At 42.7% G+C, this 20682-nt stretch overlaps 1 protein-coding gene across 3 annotated transcripts in view; it reads right to left on the bottom strand.

Moving 5' to 3' along the window:
* Window positions 1–20682, bottom strand: part of lrp4 (low density lipoprotein receptor-related protein 4) — an 82083-nt gene that overhangs the window by 31452 nt on the left and 29949 nt on the right. For all 3 annotated transcript variants that reach the window (XM_019876394.1, XM_019876395.1, XM_019876396.1), the window contains exons 2-3: window positions 15195–15341; window positions 112–228 (exon numbers count right to left, since the gene is read on the bottom strand). In XM_019876394.1, the coding sequence (XP_019731953.1) occupies window positions 112–228; window positions 15195–15341 (264 nt within the window). The remainder of the gene's footprint in view (window positions 1–111; window positions 229–15194; window positions 15342–20682) is intronic.

The following is a 20682-nucleotide window of genomic DNA, read 5'->3' as shown; positions in this document are numbered from 1 at the left end:
TGTGTGTGTGTGTGTGTGTGTGTGTGTGTGTGTGTGTGTGTGTGTGTGTATGTGTGTGTACATGTTTTTTCCAAGCAAACAAGCTTCCATGGAGTGGAGAGGAGCGCTTACGACAGTCCTGCTCATCGGAGTCGTCCTCGCAGTCGTTGTCTCCGTCGCAGACCCACGAACGTCGGATGCATTTGCCGTTGTCGCAGTGGAAGTCCAGCGGAGAACAGGTGGGAAGCACTGCAAACAAACAAAGCCAACCAAGTTTGTCCATGTGAACACATGAAAGATAAACAGCCACTCGCGCAGCGCAAGTGAGTAGATTGCCGCGTTTTTGTTGCAGGTGAGCCTTGTCGTGAAATATCATCATTTTTTTTCCGGCCACAGACGCACAAGGCTTCAGAAAATAAAAAAGGACCAGTTTCTTCTGCTGGAGTTTGGGAAAGATTTCTCCCGAAAACCAAGTGGAAGGATCCCATCGTTCCATATATAGTAGAAAAATGGCACCGCTGTCTGCCTCCGACTCTTCTAAAGCGAAGTCATGTTACAATGCCTGCCGCGGCTGTTTATTACGCTTTTATAGATTCAAGGTTAAAAACCAGTACATTTGGATCGTTCTTTTGTTTATTTGCCTGGTGTGAGCCAGGGCCGTCTCTCTGTTCCAGCTTTTTGCAAGAGGCGGAGAGCCACGATGCCTCCCCAAACTCAACTCAGCACATTCCCTGCCTAACTTCATCTCCGTTATAAGTGCAGCTCCTCACCGTCTAATGACTGGCTCTTTGTCATGCGCAGACAGAGCTAATTTAATTATGGCCCACAGATGGATGAAAGTGGGCGGTGGGGGGAGGAGAGCTTGTCTTGCCACTACTGGGCTCGCCTGTCAATACCAGATATTAAATATTGACTGGGCTTCGCAGACTTTATGAAAAATGCATGACGTCACACAGCGAGTTAACCACCATGGCAGACAGTCGGACCACTCGGGGAGTGAATTAAGTGTGTGTTTTGGGGCGTGGCTCTAGTCTCCCGGGGTAAAGTAAAGCCCCACTGACCCACATACCCTTGCTTGGTTATTACATTATTCAAGACAAAGACAGCGAGACATAATCAAATAGCGTCCAGTCCCTCGACATTCCCTTCACGTCTGATGAATCCGGTTTGAGGATAAATTGAAGGCCATCACGATCATCTGGCTCGTTTATGATTCAGATAGGCTACCGTACTCGACTTTTATTGGCCATGAGAACGGCGCGATATTCGGATATTATCTGATATAATTGAATTAGCTTTCACATGACAGAAAGACAAGTGGTCGAGTATTAAACACCAACAGAGACAGAAACCGATGGTTGAATTTTTAAAACAATTGGATAATTGCCACATCAAGAAATAAGGAAAGTAATTGTATTTGTACGGCACCTCTTGACCTTCAATTCCTGAAAAGGGTAGATTTGGTGAATGACAATATGTAAAACACAAAAATGAAAACATACCAGCGCAACAAAAGAAAATAACAGAAAATCTTATCGCAAATAAGAATATCCATGACACTTGCTTCTTGAACAATTTCTGAACGGATATCAGTTATTAATCAGTTCTGATTTGTTATTATTGTTATTATATTGAGAGACCTCAAATAACTATTAATTTTAATCAAAAGTAGGCAACTTGCCGGCGCTTAGGTATTGTTGAAGTCGGAAGATGTTACATCGTTCACAGGTGTAATCCGCACTATAAAGCGCACCTAAAAGCATTCAATTTTCTCAAAAACCGACAGTGCGCCTCATAATCTGTTGCGTCTTATATATGGATCAATATTCTCATTTCTTGGACGTAGTATTTTAAATGTTCTGTATAGTGCTTTGTTAGAGCTGAAGCGGTTGTGAAAGCTTGATATAAATATTCCTGCATTGTATTGTGTTCCCTATAGCGTAGCTCCATCTAGTGGATGCATAATGCTACTGCAGTCATTATTGTAGCTTCAATTCTATGTGCCTTATAATGCGCATAGAATAATTATATGTAGGGCGCACTCTCCATATAAAAACTGTTTTAAAATAGGTCATTCATTGAAGGCACGCCTGATCCTCCGAAGCGTCTTATAGTGCGGAAAATACAATACCTTGAAAATCATACACACAGACACAAACGCAAAAGATTTTTTCCGCAAAATTGGAAAACAGCAGCTTAGCGTTGACAACTATAAAACGTTAAATAGAAATTGTACATAAAGAGGGCAGCTCTGTAACTCATGCAAATGTGTCGAGGCAAACCCTGTTGTCGTTTTTTTCCTCAACATGAGGAGCAAACCTCCGATGGTTGATAAGCTCTCTTAACTTCTTTGATCCCGCTTATCAGACACATTATGCTTAACTCAGATTTGCTATCAACGCATTCCTCCCTCTGGGACCGACAGATACACACATGCACACCCACACACTCAAAAAACCCTCATAACATGTAATGTTTCCCTTGGGTGGTGGTTTGACGCATTCCAGGAATCAACTGACTCTATTTTAACCTGACAATAAGATGACGGTCTACCTGTCATATGAATATGAAACCACGACAAGCAACTGACAAAAGGATGAAAAGATAACGGCGTATGCTTGTAAACTGCTTTAAGCGAAACAAAAGCAGATGAAAGCCCCCCCCCCCAAAAAAAATATTGTAATATGCTCGGATTTGAATTAGAAGTATGTGCCCACTTCGTAATTGCTACACGCCCCCTCAACTCGGGGGTGAAAGGAGCCCTCGAATAATTTGAGCACCTCCATTAAAAGAAAATGATTTTTTTTTCCTGCCTCGTTAATTTGGTGTGCACACGGACATCCGTGAGTGTGCACACCAATCTAGCCGCTAGCTAGTCGAGCTAGCCACGGCAGCAATAATTACATAGAACGTGGTGACAACTTCAAAATAAACCTTAGCTTACCAAAGAATACATCAGGGGTCTCCAATGTGGTGCCTGCGGGCACCGGGTAGCCCGTGAGGGCCACACCAGTAGCCCGCCAGTGCTAGGATTGTGATTTGCTAGTAGAAATTATGATTTAAAAATGCAAACATGGGCAGTATTATAGATTCTATAGCTACATATTTAGCTAGCTAGCTACAGTGTCTATCTATCTATCTATCTATCTAATATTCTAATATTATTAAATGTAATTTGGACAAATGTTATTTCAGACGTGTATCAATTTGGTAGCCCTTCACACAATCAGGACACATGAAGTAGCTCTCACTCTCAAAAAGGTTGGTAACCCCTGGAATACATGGACACACATTCCTTGGCACGCTTTTATTTTGAAGTTGTTTCCGCGGTGTGGCAGCTGCCTTGGCACGGCGTCGTTCAGAAAACACGATTCGTCGCTCATGAAAAGGAAATGCTCACTGCATTTTTTTGCATGCAAATGTGCGTGCGTGCGTGCGCTTGCTGCGAGTGTGTGTGCATCTTTAAGTGGCCTTGAGCAGCAAGTTAATGGCCCGCTCTTTCCTGTCGAGCAGCGGAATCAAGTGCCTCTAATGGGGCCAATATATCTGTCTTAAAGCTGCTTATCACCGGGGCTCAACAGATGAAGGGATGAACGAACAGCCTCAGAAAGAGAAGCTTGTAGAAAAAAAGAACAGATGCGGACTCTCGAGAATGACAGAGGAGCACAACGAGTAAAGGCTTTTTTTTTTGTGTCCAACACATGCCATTTCGTCTCCAGATTACTGTCATGTCTCATGGAAACAGTTCAACACAGTGGTATTATGTTCCACGCACAGATCGATAGAGAAGCACATCCAACATTGTGACAAATATAATTTAGCTGTCAGTGAGCTTCGGAAGAATTGTTAATTATCGCTCTGGAAGCAAGATACTGAATCATAAATGAGATTTGATGAATTAACTAGATTTGTGTATATGTGTGTGAGGTTATTCAATACAAAATGATAAAACTCAAAAACATGCTTTTCGGACATCTTTTTGCATAACTATCACTGTTCACCCTAACAAAGCTATTGAATACGGAGGTAGCAGACATTATTGTTGCCGTTTTTTGTCTTGGTGTAAATGAGCTCGTCAAATGTTACACAGAAGACCCTTCGTGCGCCGCAAGCAGACGCATAAAAAGAGCAAAATTACCGCAAACGTGTTTTAATGGTTTCACAGTCCCAGATTTCATGTGTTATGCTATTTTACTTTTATTTTCTTTGGTGGGGAGGTGGGGCTGTCATATGCATACAGTCAACCCCCTCACACACACACAAAAAAAAGACCTCAATTGAAATGGAAAAAATGACGCTGAGGTCACTTGAGGCTGTTGCACCGCAACTGAAAATGTTCCTATGGGAATGATTGCTGCTTTACAGAGAACCCTGAAAATGCCCCCCCTTTGTCAACGTGTTCTCTTCTCCTGCACTTGGGCTTATTTGACACAGCGGGCTTATCTGATTGTAGACAGTTCTAGTCAGCAGCAAGAAAAAGTGGCAGGGCAGAGTAGAACTACCGGCTGAGTGGATTTTTTTGTTAGTTTTTTTTTCCTTGGCAGAGTATCCAGCGGCGGGCTGTGCGATGGCTTTTATTAGACATCCTCTACCTCTGTTGCTAGCCAACCACTAGGCATTCACATTCATAAACTTTATTTGTCTGAAATCTATATATCTTGATTTAATCTACATTTCACATTTGTATTAATAGTAGTAGTAGTGTACAAAATGTGCATTCAGGTTTTAGGACGTCTGCCTATGACCATTATAGAAACCAAAAATAGAAGAAAATACAGAGCTGGTCCCCTTTGCGGCTCCAACAGTGAACACTATTCTCATTTTTGAACTTTCGACAAGATTCAAGGTTTGGAGTGTGTCTGTCATTCTTGGCATGACCTCAAAAGGCTGGAATGCATAATGTGAATTGACGCGGTTGAATTCGGCAATACACAGATTGCGTTGTTTAAATAAATTGCAGTACAACAATGTTCGTAGAGATGAGGTGAAGAAAATGTCAGGCTGTCGTTACCAGTGATTCATACTGAAGGAAAGTCGGCTGGCGTCACCTACTATTTAACGACATTTCTATGCAGGAGAACTGGACAGGCCTCAATCGACATTTTGCCGATGGGTTTATGGTGGCATAACGGCTAGTTACTGGTCTATTTCAAAACAGTGCGACATTGTTTTTGTATATGCTACATTTTATAGCCAATGGACAAAGAGCGCACGTTAAGACAGGGCAACTTCATGCCAGCAAAGTTTCTACTTCAAAGGACAGGGGTGCTTCTCAGCAGCTTTACCCGCTACACTATAGCGAAAAAGACGGAAACAATCATGAGACAAAACACAAAAAAATCTGCTCTACAAACAAATGCAGTGTACCTGCAGTTCCAAAAAATTCTTGATAAATATTTTCATCCATACAATCGAATGAGACACAATACCATTGACCCCAAAAATAAATAAATAAATATGCAATTAAAAAAATTCAACATGCACAAATACAACTTTTGTCTCCTTTAATTTTTTTTTTTTTTACAGTGCATCCCATCGTACTGTGCAAATATCCAAAGTCATTAGACCGCTGGATGAATATGAAGATGTGAAATGAACCGTTCACAGTTTTGGAACGTGAAACTGCAAAATAAACACGAGCCCTAAAATCGTGGCTGGATTCCGAATGGCTTTGATTTGTGAGGTGGTGAGCCAGGCCTTGCTCCTCGAGAGCAAAAAGCCAAAGCTGTCAAACTCAGTGCTGATACTGGATCATGGCAGGAGTTCAAAAAAAAAATCTCTTGTAAGATGCCAAGACTAAAACCGTCTTCTCCACCCGGATCATGTTTACTCCAGACGACTGCTGTATCCCAATTCCTCCTTGTACTCTGGGATACCGTATAATCACTGGGAGATAAATTAAGCGATCAAATTGTTTCCGTATGATGAAACTTGTTTGTGATCCATCACGTCTTAATATACTTGTATGTATGATATATCAGATGAAAACATTTTGGATTAACTGTTCAATTAAAACCCAGATCCTTAAAAATGCTCACCTCAACAAAAATTTATGAATTTAAAAAAAACCCCACAAGAGAAAAAAAGTGTCATGATGATTCAGTGCAGATTAATTAACATATTGTTGAATTTTAACGACTGATACTGCTAATTCTAAAATTGAACAGCAAGCGCTGATGAAAATTTTCATATTGGGGACAATCACTCGATTAATCTAAAATAAAATACAGTGAAAATGTGTCATTTTATTCAACCGTCCAAGTTGATGTAGCAAATTAAAAAAATAAATGCAGTACAGGTAGTTGTTTTTAAGCAGTAACTTGCTCGCACGCCATAGTGTGAACGTCATCTCTATACCGTTTTTGATTATTTCAAGTGTACCTCCGGCGACCCATTTTGTGGTGTTGATGGCTAAAAGCAATAATATGATCAAGGTTGATTAATATCTGGTGGACCCATTTTTCTGTCCAGTCTTTGCCAAAATATAATCCCCCCTGGGGGCGGTCCGGTAGTCAAGTGGTTAGCACGTCGACTTCACAGTGCAGAGGTACCGGGTTCAATTCCAGCTCCGGCCTTCCTGTGTGGAGTTTGCATGTTCTCCCCGTGCTTGTGTGGGTTTTCTCCGGGTCCTCCGGTTTCCTCCCACATTCCAAAAATATGCATGGCAGGCTGATTGAACCCACCAAATTGTCCCTAGGTGTGAGTGTGAGAGCGAATTGTTGTTCGTTTCTGTGTGCCCTGCGATTGGCTGGCAACCAGTTCAGGGTGTCCCCCGCCTACTGCTTGAAGACAGCTGGGATAGGCTCCAGCATCCCCCGCAACCCTAGTGAGGATAAAGCAGTTTGGAAAATGAATGAATGAATAATCCCCCCCTGGTTAGTTTTAATGCATGGCGCCATGTTAGGATGTGATTTCAAGTCATTTACTACGGTCGCTTGCACCCTGCAGCTGCTATTAAGTGATTGCTTGCTTACGCATGTAAATCTGTTTTATGAACCATCATGGGAATAAACATGAAAAAAAACAAAAAGTCCACTGCCAGGCTGACCACAAGCAAGCACATCAGCACCGCCCGCTTCCTCATCCAACAGAGAGACGTCCCGGGAGCCAACTGGCCAGTTAGATGGCCGTGAACATGGCATCCAGGCTTGGATATTTATTTATTTATGTTTCCATTTACTTATTTAAGCATGAGGATATAACCTGATCCGAATCACAGACAGACATCCGCCCTTCCATCAGTACTGACTCAGGAATATGTGCAGAATGACTCAAATTCTGACCTCGAAAAAATGTTGCATTGAATTGGAGGGGACGGTCTGGCCAAGACGGTTTTCAACACCGTTGCGTCACAGCTCCGCTTGTTGGGGACAAAGCTGGCTGTACGCATTGGCTGTCATGGCGTCTCGATAAATAGCTTCCGCGAGCTATTATAAAGCAGCTGTGGCTCAATTGGTAGAGCAGGTCGAATGACCAAAGGGTCACCGGTTTGAATCCCGCCTGTGACAACCCGCTGTCAAAGTGCCCTCGGGCAAGACCCTGAACCGTAATTTGCTCCCAGTGGGCCTGGCAGCGCCTTGCACGGCAGCATCCACCCATTGGTGTATGATTGTGTGCGTAAACGGGTGAATGTAAGGCTTTGTAAAAAGCTTTTGGCACCGTACGGTGTAGATAAATCTCTTTAGAAGAGCACTCCATTTATCATCCGGGGGTCATTGCATTATATTTTCAAACTGAAACAATGTGCTAACCGCATGAGAAATGAGGAAATCCATTTTAAATCCCCTCAAGCTAGCTTGTGAAAGATCTGTTGTATAAAGACGGTTAAATTAAGCTCTTCTAACACATATCCCTTTCTGTGCCCGTATCAGCGTCCAAACATGTCTTCTCTGTGCCAGCTTCATTTACTGAAGAGGCTGTAAATACTGAAGGAGGAAGTGGAGGAAAGAAAACAGCCGGGAGTAGGCAGGGGTTTCTGGAAAACAGAGGCATGTAGAGGACGAAGGAGAAGGAGGCGGAGGAGGATTATGCTAATGTTTCCCAAGCTTCGATCAAAGCTGGAGACAGAAAGTCGCAAAAAGAAAAGTACAAGGCACGAGGAGATGGACTCGAAGGCAAACATGCTGAGCGAAGCAAGAAAAACTTAGACGAAATAAATGAAAGTCTCGGATTAATATAAGGTGAGAAGCATGATAAGGGGATGGCGGACAGGATGCTGTGATGATCTGATGGAGGTCTGGAGTGGGAAATTGACATGACAGAGAAGATGGGAATGGGGTCCTAATCTTCTCCATGCCCGCTTTTGGGCCAGTTGTGCTCCTGCTGTCCCAGTTGCTTTCAGATTGGCTACAACTCCTGAGTCGTGGATTAAAGGAGGTTTTTCTTTTTTTTTTGGTAGATGTTCTATTTTTGCTCACATGGCAATGGTTCCAGGAGGACCAGGTTGAATTTTGAACAGTTTACGAGCAAGGTTGGATATTAACATTAAACTGCTCACTCTTAACTCAACATAACCTAACTCAACACAAAAAAAAAAAAAAAAAAACATCTTTAGATGTTCTGTGCCGCCCCACTCGTCTGAACACGGCATTCTGATTCAGATTGTGTTTGTGGAATATGAGCTGAGCAGCAAAAGAGGGCGGCCATTTTGTCATTTGCTGTTGCCTGATAATGACATCACATCTGCTCAGGAAAGGACCAATCACGGCTCGGCTTGTGAACGTCACCGAAACAAACTCAACAAAAGTTTACCATCGACACCTGATATGTGAAAAAATGTATGCCACATCCTAAGAATCAAAAATCTAAATTTATCACAAAATTATAGAAAACAATAATTTCCTAAGAAAAATATTGCACTATAATTACAATGCCTCAAGTATAAAACCTCTTGAGCAGTAGTCACAAATGAAGTAGACAAGTGACTTTCCAAAAATTAGTTGCCATTTTTGTTTCTTTGTTTTTTTTTTTTTTGTCCGCAATAATAGCTGAACAGTGAGAGTCCTCCGTGAATACATGTTACAAGTCACACCTAACGCAGTAAACCAAACACACCACCTCTCCATAAAACAGTTTCAGGTTGGGGATTTCGCCCCAGCTATGATTTAAAACACCAGCATTACAGAATGCTGGATCAGTACATTTGCACACACTTGGCTGGTATATTGCCGCCGTTTAGATCATACCACAAACAAGCGAGGTTGCGTCCTCGTGGGCTCATATTTATAGCAATGCTTCCCAGTTTGTGTGTGAAGGAGGCTACACACACTGAATTGGACATCCATCTCCTTTGCTTTTATGTCACCCGCGCTCGCGCTGAAAGCATTTACACTCTAACATGCTCAACGACTTTCAACTCAGCAGGAATCCAAGCACAGCTCATGTCCTGCTTGCATCAGCGTAGTGGAAGAAAATAAATCCAAATAAATCGGAATGATGGGCAGAACATCGAGGGAGGCAGCAAGACACAAATGGTAAAATTTCTGAAGAAATAAGATTAGTCAGTCATTTTTCTGTTTGAATTAGTGTGGGTTGTTGGATTTTATTACATTGAACTTTGAAAAGAGTTCATGAAAGATAGTTCAGATAAGACATGCGAGACGGACAGATAAATCAGCCTCACTTAGTTTCCACGACATTATGAGGATATGTGAAGGGTTCACAGGGACACAACGGAGGTGAACTATCATGCATTTATGAAAACACACCATTGCCCAAAAAACCCTGTGAGGCACACAGAAATACGGCCAAGAATAACACTGAAGTCATAAAAACTGAAGGTTCTATTTTCATGACCGATGTCAGTCTGGCACGAGAAGTGGTCTAATTCTGCGCAGGGGCGGACTGGACTTTGTTTTGGTATCTCTTCCAGACACACGTAGCTTGGCGCAGTTTAAAACGGGCGTTTTGCACCATTGTGGGTGTGAACACGGATGATTTGATTCGCCTCCAAGTTTTCCTTTCAAATCGGGGCGCGAGATGTACCTTTTCTTTAACATGACGGAAAGAGAAACTGATTTGCTGGAGTCCATGCAGGAGATTGAAAGTGCCCAAAGTTCGTTTATAAAGAATTGCAAGCGCACCGCCACGGGCAGATGATGGAACGTCGGCCAGAGAGCTCACCGATGTGTTAAGTTGGCACTTCGAGACTGCCTTCCACACGTATTGTGGGGTTGTGAGTGCAGAGAAAAACCCTCAACAGATGAAACCAAATCAAGCGTACACTATAATGAAGCACAGCGTCTTGTAGATTTAAGGAAGGGGTACCACAGCTTGATGCCGAATCTGTTCCTTTCCCTTTTTAATTCACTTCAATTTGCTTTCTCAGACAGCACAGCCGTCAACCAAAAGACTCATGTCTTTAAAAAAAAAAAACAAATAAACAACAACTCTATCTACGATCCTTCCCACACCTCAAGTAGGTTTATAAATGCGTTGGCTGTAAGTGCTTTCACATCCGATATTGATTGCTAATGAAATGGCGAGTCACGTCAGAAGCTCTGGAAAACAGCAATGAGTGTTCATCTGGCCACACGCCACCAGACTGATAAATAAAAACAAAAAAAACAAAACAAAAAGAGGATTTATTAAAGCTACGAAACATCTGTGTTTAGCGTTTTATGAAGTGTCCAAGTGCTGTCCTTGAGATGTGCTGTTTTACAATTTGTTCACAGGAGAGGTGGTAACTTCGACGTTCATCCATGATCCTTTTCTAATTCTTTAATCATTTGCGGAAATGTTTGTCTTACTGAAGGCAAAAAATAAAAATAATTTGCGTGAGTGTAAATTTGACCGACAGTTCACTCCAGATCTGTGATTTCCCTTGTGTGCCAAAGACAGTGGGACACCGCAATACTTGAACATCCTCGTTTTCTGTATACGTCTGCCAAGAGTTTTGGCCCTTAGCATCACTGCATCAACCCCACTCCTGACAGTCGACAATCATTCAGCAACATTCTTTAATTTTAAAATACTCAGAATTTCAGCGAGATTTATGCGGTCCTCCAGGAGAGCAGACTGATTCGCTGTCTTGAATCCAAATAAAATATTTTCACACATTCAATTTGGAAAGCAATCATGAACATTTTGGCTTCATTTTCTGACATGTTAGTGATCAAACCAGTCACTGAATCAAAATTAATTTGATTGAGTTTTTTTTCTCCAACGTCAATATGAAATTACAGCCCGTTTTTTTAAATAAAGGAATAGAAATTGAAACCTGTTGGGTTTTTTTTTTCATGACATTCAATGATTCATCGGGGAATCACCAGATTAATTGCTTATTAAAAATTTGCTGTTTGCAGCCATAGCCAAGTATTTTTGATACAATCTAATCAAAAACTGTTCTAAATTATTAGCTATAATAATAATAATAAGAAGAAGAAGAAGAAGAAGAAGAAGAAGAAGAAGAAGAACAATAGCAATAAAAGTTGCAAGCATGCACAACAAATTAATTACATTACTGAATTAGATCTATCCATTCATCCATTTTCTGATCCGCTTTACCCTCACAAGGGTCGCGGCGGGTGCTGGAGCCTATCCCAGCTGTCTTTCGGGAGTAGGCGGGGGACACCCTGAACCGGTTGCCAGCCAATCTCAGGACACACATAGATGAACAATCGTTCGCACTCACACTCACACCTAGGGACAATTTAGAGTGTTCAATCAGCCTGCTATGCATATTTTTGGAATGTGGGAGGAAACCGGAGCACCCGGATAAAACCCACGCAGGCACGGGGAGAACATGCAAACTCCACAGGGGAAGGCCGGCACCCCTGCACTGCAAGGTTGATGCGCTAAGCACTCGACCACAGTTTGTAATTCCTGCAGTTCAACTAAACGTGAACAAAATGGACGCACCCCAACCGAGTGGACAGGAGCAATGTGCTTCTGACCATGTTTTTCAAAACATTCAAATATGAGGCTGAATTGATACTAAAACCGCAAGGTTCATTGTGATTTACAGGACAAGTTCCCTTTCCACCCCGTATTAGGTAACCGCCTGCTGCAAGGCCCATTTGCCATTTTCTACTCACCTTGAAACTCCATCAATTACATTCGTGTTCCCTGAGTGTCATTTGCTCTGTCTTTTACATCGACGGGCTCGCATGCCTCTAAAGAGGAAACTTAATGTTCTTCAAAGTCCCCCATCGACTCTCCTTTTCACCTCGGGAGTCTCAGTACAGCGATGAAACTTTATCTGGAGAAAAAAGGGCACGAACCCTCGCACTCGCAGACAGGCAGCACAAGCGGAGGCAACATCTGCACCAGACAATTTCCATGCGATTCCCACATTGTAATTAGATCCAAAGTTTACAAGGGAGCGCTTCGCAGACTTCTTGTTCTCCACATTCCTCCAGTGTCATGCAGAACAATGGCCGCTTTCTCGAGAAATTTTTTGGGGGGGATTAATTGACATAAATGTTCACGTTCAAAAGAAAGCCGAGAAGCCACAGAACTGCACTGTTCGAAATATGCTGAGAGGAGCAGTCCGCGTGTTTATTAGTGTGTTTTTGTGTCATTTAGGGTCTACGCTCCCACGGTCACACATGTCTGTTGTTCCTGCTGAGTTGTGTAAAGTGCTCCCTTGGAAGGAAAAAAAATAAAACTGAACACATTAAAAAAAAACAGTGCAATTTAACTGACACGCAAGGCTGTGACTTTACATTCTCACAAGGAAAATTTCTTCCACCTCAACCTGCACAATACACAGTTCTTACCTGCTAAGTGTTTATGAAGCCACCATATTTGACCATATTGAATGAATGGAAAAGCAGCTGGATCGCGACACCCAAAAGACAACACGATTAAATCTGGAGCCAAGTAGGCTAACATCTTGAAGGTGTGACGGATAAATACAACAAAATAATATGATATTACCTGCATGAAAACTGTGGTATTTTCTAAACATAATAATAAACACGAATCATGACACGAGGAATGTCCTATCTGGCCGCAACACTCTCTGGTCGCTATGGTAGCGTTTAAACATGCCTTAAAAATAAGATACACCGCAAATACAAAGTGCATGAAAAATACGACTCACCATCGCCGCATATCGTGCAGAGTGGGCTTGGTGCGTGGGAATTTCCCTTTGAGATAAATCCGGATTTTAAGTAGGAGTCCTAACAATGTCGATTAAATGGAGCCTTTTCCCCTTCCCAGAGACGTTTGTTTTTTTACTCATTTTGCGAGCTCCTGGGTTTCATTTTAGCGGTAACCTATCACGTGACCGAGAAGCTCGCCTTGACCTGCGTCAAGAGTGATACACTGTAGACGAGGATGTAAACGATAATCCGACAATTTTTCCAAAATAACATCTTTCAGATTCCGAAATTAATAAAACTGAAGTAATGTAAGTTATTCATTCTTTCTGTGTGTCCCGGTACCAAATGACCCACAGACCAGTACCGGTCCGCGGCCCGCGGGTTGAGGACCACTGAAAATTGTCCCAAGGTGTGAGTGTGAGCGCAGATGGTTATTCGTATCTGTGTGCCCTGCGATTGACTGTCAACCGGTTCAGGGTGTCCCCCGCCGACTGCCCGAAGAAAGCCAGGATAGGCTCCAGGACGCCCCACGACTCTTGTGACGATAAGCGTATCATTAAACGGATGGATGGACGGTCATCGGTTTCTAATATATTAAAATGACATATCTGCACATACTCATGATAAAACTTGCGCCGCAAGTGGTAAAGTTCAATGAAGTCAGTGGTTTGTGGGTAAAAAAAAAAAAAATGAGCACCAAAATCAACCGAGAGCTGATGTAAGGACCATGCCAAAAATTTGATGTGCCATTCAAACAATTCAAAGCCTGTGATCTATTATCTGTCGACTGCTTCCATGCGTCTCCTTCAATAAGCGTCACACAACAGATCAATACGCCACAATCAGACGCTTAACCGTCTGCAGATCAATAACACTTAGCGTCCTTTGTTCCGCTTTCCAGCTAGTTTGATATGACAGACAGATTGATGGAAATAGACTATCATCACACCCACAGAGTCCAACGAGGCGGCTACCCGGAGGGCAGCTTCTTTCCTTTTCCGCGGTTCTCACGTTGACATTTCGCATTTGAACAGAAAATTTTACAGGTGGAGAAGACACCTTGCTCCCGACGCGCTCCTGACAACCATCACCGTCTCAAAGACCTTTCTCAAGTCAAACGTTCTGCGACAGAATGTCCGTCACTCAAAGCAGTTAGAGTACCAGGTCACAATCCAGCGATGTAAAGTGCCTCTTGCCTGCTTCTGCACAAGAAATAAAACCCTGCCCGGACCAGTGAACCATTCCATGTTTCCCTTGGTGATGATGGGAGCCATATGGGTCCAATTATACTTTTTCTTTTTATTATTTTCTTCTTATTTAGGCAGGAAATGGCTGCCCGAGCACATGCGTTCCATTCTGGCATTATTCAGAAGTCCGGTCGTTTTACAAATTAGCACCATGCGGGAACGAGTTAAATGGGTTGAAGTTACACGTCTGCTAGAATCAATCTAAGTTATAACTCAAAACTACAAAACTGTAGGCTGGATTTCCACCAAGAAGTGTGCTTTTGTAATGATAAGCATTTTAGGCGCGTCCATTGGAAACGTGGTATAAAATAGCTAATAATGTAATTATGGCTTTCAGCATCTTTAGTGTAGGTTCATGTACGCTAGTGCACTGTGGCGCCCAGTTGCTTTTCAAATGGAAAACCTCAAAACTGTCCGTTTTGGGTTGATGATGGAATGTAATTGAAGGGAAAAAAAGTACAAACCAGTGCAAAAAAAAAAAAAAAACCTTGATGTTTGTTTACGGATGATGTCAGCTCACCTCGCTGTGTGTTTTGCGTTTCACTTCATTGGCGTACTGTCTCGCTGGTATGATGTCACGTTATTTATGTAGTGGACGCAGCCATTACCATCCCACCCACAAAATGTGTGATGGAAACACAAACCGCATCGGGTTTTTATCGTTGTGAAGCAAAAACTACCATTTGATACTTGGGTAATGTTGAGAGTAAACAAACATGGATGGGCAGGTTGAAGTTTGAACCAGTTGGCGTGTTGGTTTTTCGCTTCTAAAAGTACAGAAATAGGTCAAGCGATTTGAAATCCTGACCATGAATTTTTGCACACTGGACGTTTAGTGAAACATGAAAATTAATGGTCAAGTAAAAGAACTGAAAGAGGAATACCGGTAATAACATGAATAAAAACAGTCGTGTGAACTCACTGCATCCGTCCTCATCACTATGGTCCCCGCAGTCGTTGTCTCCGTCGCACTGCCACTGAGCCGGTATGCAGGTGCACTCGCCAAACGCACTGACCGCACACGTGAAGTGGTTCCTCCCACAGGAACACTCAGCACTGCCCTCAACTCCTACACACAGGGGAAAAAAAAGATAAATATCCATGGACAAAAAATGATTCAACATCTAAACCAATTCAGTTTGGTTTTTTTTTTTTTTTTTTGCATAATTTTGCTAACTAAGAAATGCAAGTATTGGTGATTAAGATAAAACTCTGTAAAATTGGGAAATGCAAAGTTCTTGTGTTGTGCATTTGAACAGGTCACATATTTCAATCTCAGCCAGGAGTTGGAATGTGTTACATCACAGGTGTCAAACCCAAGGCCCGTGGGCCAGATCTGGCCCGCCACATTGTTTTAAGTCGCCGGGCCCGCCACATCGTTTTAAGTGGCCGGCGAAAGCAGGTCAAACATATCAACTTCCATGATGCTTTCTAAAATGTCTACCGATTATGTCAACTTCCATGATGCTTTCTAAAATGTCGACCGAAATTTTTAATTCTCACATGTAATAAATAAGAGAGATATTCGAAGCATTTTCTTGTTACCAAACCTCTCGTGATAGTAACTGAAACATGAGTTGAATCAATAGTTATTCTTGACTTCTTGATCTGGTTTCAGTCATAACGGCCCTCTCCAAGGGAAACGGTAACTAAAATGTGGCCCGTGACAAAAATGAGTTTGACACCCATGTTTTACATCTGCCTGAAAATACACTGCACGTCGAATGCCTCGAAAACAAAACAAACGCAGGTGAACTCAATAGGCACGCCGATATGATTTCATGTGTGATGGAACATCCGTGTGTAACGCAAGTTGAGGTAGTTTCTGCCCTCCGAAAGATGTAATCCTGCCTATGTCTACCAGTTTGAACAAGCACTGCCATGACAACTCTGATCCCTTTTGAGATAACGTCTTTTGAAAGCAGCACACCATTTCATCCAATCACATCAACAGTTCGGTTCTTCTGTACAAAAAAAAATCACTTATTAACTTATTAAGTTTGCAAGACAACAATCTGGTGGAAGGACACAATGTTTTGTTTTGTTTTGTTTGTTTTGTAGCCAAAATGCTATTTTGGCTACAAAAGCTATCGTACAGTATGTAGCCCGCGGCCTGACCATTAGGTTTTAAGAAATAAGTGATCTCCTTGAATACCGTCACACACCTGTTTTCAGGAAAATGAATAAATAACGCTCTTGTTGACTTGAAAGCACATTAATGACCACCTTGTTTGATGAAACTAGCTTTCTGCAACAAACTCAGTGGAATACTTTGGCGTTTAATGGATGGTTTTGGATAGTGCGATCGTGTGTGTTGGCATTCGTGTGTGTGTGTGTGTGTGTGTGTGTGTGTGTGTGTGTGTGTGTGTGTGTGTGTGTGTGTGTGTGTGTGTGCGCGGTTTCTGGCCTCTTCACAAAGGCATCAGTCAACCCAGGAGGGCCTGGCAGAGAGAGCTCAGTAACCTTCAGATCCCTCCCACTGCACTAAATTAATGGCCTCTTTCTTTTTTAGTCCCCCCCATTCTTTCTTCTCATTCCTTTCTCTTCACCATCCCTTCATCACACTTCCCCTAAAGCTGTCCCCTCTTATTTCCAGCCCTTCCCCACCTTCTCTCCCTCGCTGACCCTGATTGCCAGACCTCTCTGTCTGCTAGCATGACGGAAGAAAAAGGGAACACCCTAATTCCAGAGTTTCCTGGTTCATCATTTCTCATTTTTGCGTTGGTTACCCCTTTTCTGATGGATCATCATCACGCAAATGTTATATAATACTGGACGGGTGGTAAGTGCTTAAAAGTAAATAACCTCGCATGGTTACCTGGGGAATATAACGAATGACCTGGCGGGCCAGATCTGGCCCCCAGGCCTTGAGTTTGACACCTGTGCTATAGACAAACTGTGCTCCATTTCCTGTAGTTGTTGTAAACAATGACATTTTGATCGTGTATAACGCAATCTCTTTCCAATCAAAGTTTAAAAAAAAAACAAACAAAAAAAAACAACACCGCCTCAGTTACTGCTATTTTCCTGAATTGATATTGAAACTAACAGAATTTATCTTTTGGATTTTGGTTAAGGTGGTTGTCGGGGCCACGTACCTGTTTGACTTCAGCCGTTTGGTTTGGCAAGTGTCAAAATTCATTCAAGATTAGCAAGAGTTGGCCAAGAATGATATTTACAGCACGAACTAAAGACCCCTAAAGTCAACATCTATGTTATCCTGCCAATCAAGTACATTAAAAACGGAGGTGCTGTTTAAAGAAGTCCATCCCACCCCCCCATAACGAGCCACCAACTTTGATTCAAATCTGACTTGGAGTTTATGAATTGTGGGTCAGTCAGCATACACAGACTTGTTTGTGCTCCATGTCTGCCCACACACAAGTGGCAGAACATACTACACCAAGGCTTCTACTTTCCATCCAATAACAAAAAAAAACAAAAAAACACGCAAAGTGAATTGTTGAACTTGGTCGTCAAGCAACCCTCCCTTCACCTGCTCCTGCCAAAAAGGGAACGGTGAGAGAGGAAAAAGAAAACAAAGGCCACCAAGGATTCACCACAAACTGTCTAAACAGCCCTGCTGCGGAACAGCACAGGTGGTCCCACATCTCAAATAAACACAAATGATACCGCAAAAATCACCCCAACACCCCACCTCTCAGGGACCCACATGAAGATTCTCGGCCTCAGAATCGAGTTCCGCTCGGCACAATGAGCCAGAGGTGGTTGCAGAACGCAAGTCTTAGATCTTACATAATTTGCAGTTGTAATAATTGACACGTGCGGGGAACGGAGGAGAGAATCGTGGGGCCAAAACACACAATAGTAACCCGGGCTGGAGAGCAGGTGGCCCACAGGCTTGGAGCTACATAAAAAGACGGCAAGTTAATTAGCCGCGGACCGCCCAGGAGACTACCTGGAGGGTCGCAATGACATTTTTCTGTCTGTCATCCTTTGAAAACTGATAAGCAAGAAATAGACGAGGGCTTGACTGAGCCATCGGACATAGTAACCGTGCACGGTGGGAATGCAGAGCGAATGTGCATGTCTTTTGTCAATTCTGTCCGTCACCTTTCCAACTGCTGGAACGGCGTAGCTGCAGCAGACCAACGGTGTCCCGGCAACTGTTGAGCTTGAACCATCCAAAAAGCTGGATCACAATATATCCAAGGGGTGTCCCACCTCACTGTCAGCCAACAGTGTTTCATACTGATATAGCGATACGTAAGAAGGACCCTCCGAACAAACAATAACAAACGCCCTCATTTACGAGTAGGAGAGCAAAGCTTGTAAACCCTGTTTGGTAGTATCGTATAAAGTGGAAAAATCTGTAAATGAAATAAAAGCCCAACACAGGAACAACAGATTGAAGCCAGAGAATTGTTTTGCAGCGATGGAACTAATTAATCACTATTCTTGCTGTGGAAGTTTTTTTGTTTGTTTGGCGATGGAACTAATTAATCACTATTCTTGCTGTGGAGTTTTTTTTGTTTGTTTGTTTGGTATTTTTTTCAATTCAAATGAAATAGGTCAACGCAGATGTTCAGAGAAATGAAGAAAGTCTGTTCAAACCAAACTCCGAGCATGAGCAGCTCTTTAAACAACCGCAGCTTGTGGCCGATTTTGTGGCTGTTCCTTGTCAAATCTGCGTTCAATGTGATGAACGCAATAAATGCCACATACGAAAAAAAAACCAAAACAACAAAACGCCCACAAAGGTCAAAGGTAGGCTGACACATCCAGGTGAGTTGTTCTGAGTTTGTGTTGTAACTTTATGGGAAACCTCCCAGACACAAATCCGTTCATACGGGAGATAAGTGGACCTACAGATTAAAAATATTAATTTACATTCAACTCAAATAAGGGAGCATTCCATTTCCCAAGGTCTTTTTTTCCTATTTTAACTCCATACTCCACTCTCTGACAACATATGGGTACTTTTAAGTTTCGCCAACCCACAAAGAACACATTCACGACATTCCCTATGGTTCTGTGGGCGCTGTCACGCTGACATGACGATGAGATGCCAAACAGGCCAGTTCCTCTGCTCCACTGGCTCATCTGCACCTACTAATTTGCCCATCGTAGGTCAGGCTGCATCAGCGCAGCCAGCCGGTAACCACAGCAGCAGCAAGTTGAGCCGCGAGTTGTATGAAAGAGATGCTTTGGAATTCAAAAACGCACCAAAAGATTTGCTTTTGGGACTTGGGCATGTCTCGTAAAATGAGCGAGGAGCTCTGAATCGATGCCAAATGTTCAAAGCGTAACTAAAAATCTTTCTGGACAGCCTCATCTTTACAAGCTCATCCCTCTGGCTTGCCCACTCGCATACTGTGTGGGTTTCTTTTTACACCTGCTCATCTCAGGCTTTCATTAAAACTCTTATCGCATTGTGGCAGTCAATCAATTTCTTATAACTCAGCAAGAGGGTGTGTGTGTGTGTGTGTGTGTGTGTGTGTGTGTGTGTGGTTTTTTTTTTCTGACTGCTGCTGGCCAACCTTTCATGCCAAACAATCTCCATTTTAACTTAAATGCAGAGAGACACTGCCGCATTAGTCACGGGCAGTGATTCATTCGAGCGCGAAACAGAAAGTACACAAACTTATAGTGGGCAAAGCTCGTGCCAATTAACTAAGTGCAAGTGAGAAGTAGGAGGGAGGACGCCTACTTTCTTCCCTTGAAAAGAAACGAGAACATCATGATTAGAATTTCACTGAGACATCGTCCTGCTGCTAAAGGAACTCTTGGTTGAAATAAGGAAACAGATGAATTGAACCACACACACATTCACGGCAAATGCACAGGCACACACACGCGCGATCCATAACTGGCCAGCCGTCTCTGAATTCAGTTCAAACATAACACTGACTTGGCCGGGGATGAGTGGACGGCTGCCCGTCATTCTGGCCGCCACTTTGTTGAGGAGGGGAGAGCCAGACAGAATGAGACCAGTGTGGAAAAGAAAAAGAAAGGAGGTTACAAATAATCCGAACACAAAAACAAGGGGGATGGGTGTCGGGATCTCAAAAGGGACGACTACAAGTGGAGGTTGTCGTTTTTATCCAAGGGTGAAATTACCAGCAAATATATTCAATATGTTTTTGACATGATGACAACGCGATGCTGTCCTCCTCTTGGAATCGTTGATTTCATTTCACTGGTGTTAGCAAAAGCTTCTGGTGCCACATGAAGCGTTCATAAGAATGTATTTGATCAACTCCAATCGTAGACCTTCAACGAATGTGAATGACACACTGCAAATGATCACAGAACTGTATATAGCGCTGCTATGCCAATCTAAACCTTGCAAAGTAGGCTACTAAATTCATGTCTCATCCGTTGAGCCATGGACCCTCCATCCTGTCCCGAGCTAACGTAAATGTACGCTACTATTTTGTTGTTCAAAG

This window comes from Hippocampus comes, unplaced genomic scaffold (genome assembly GCF_001891065.2).
Source record: "Hippocampus comes isolate QL1 unplaced genomic scaffold, H_comes_QL1_v1.1 scaffold150, whole genome shotgun sequence".
Taxonomy (NCBI): Eukaryota; Metazoa; Chordata; class Actinopteri; order Syngnathiformes; family Syngnathidae; genus Hippocampus; species Hippocampus comes.
The sequence above is the reverse complement of the archived record's forward strand: the minus strand, read 5'-3'. Positions and strand labels throughout refer to the sequence as shown.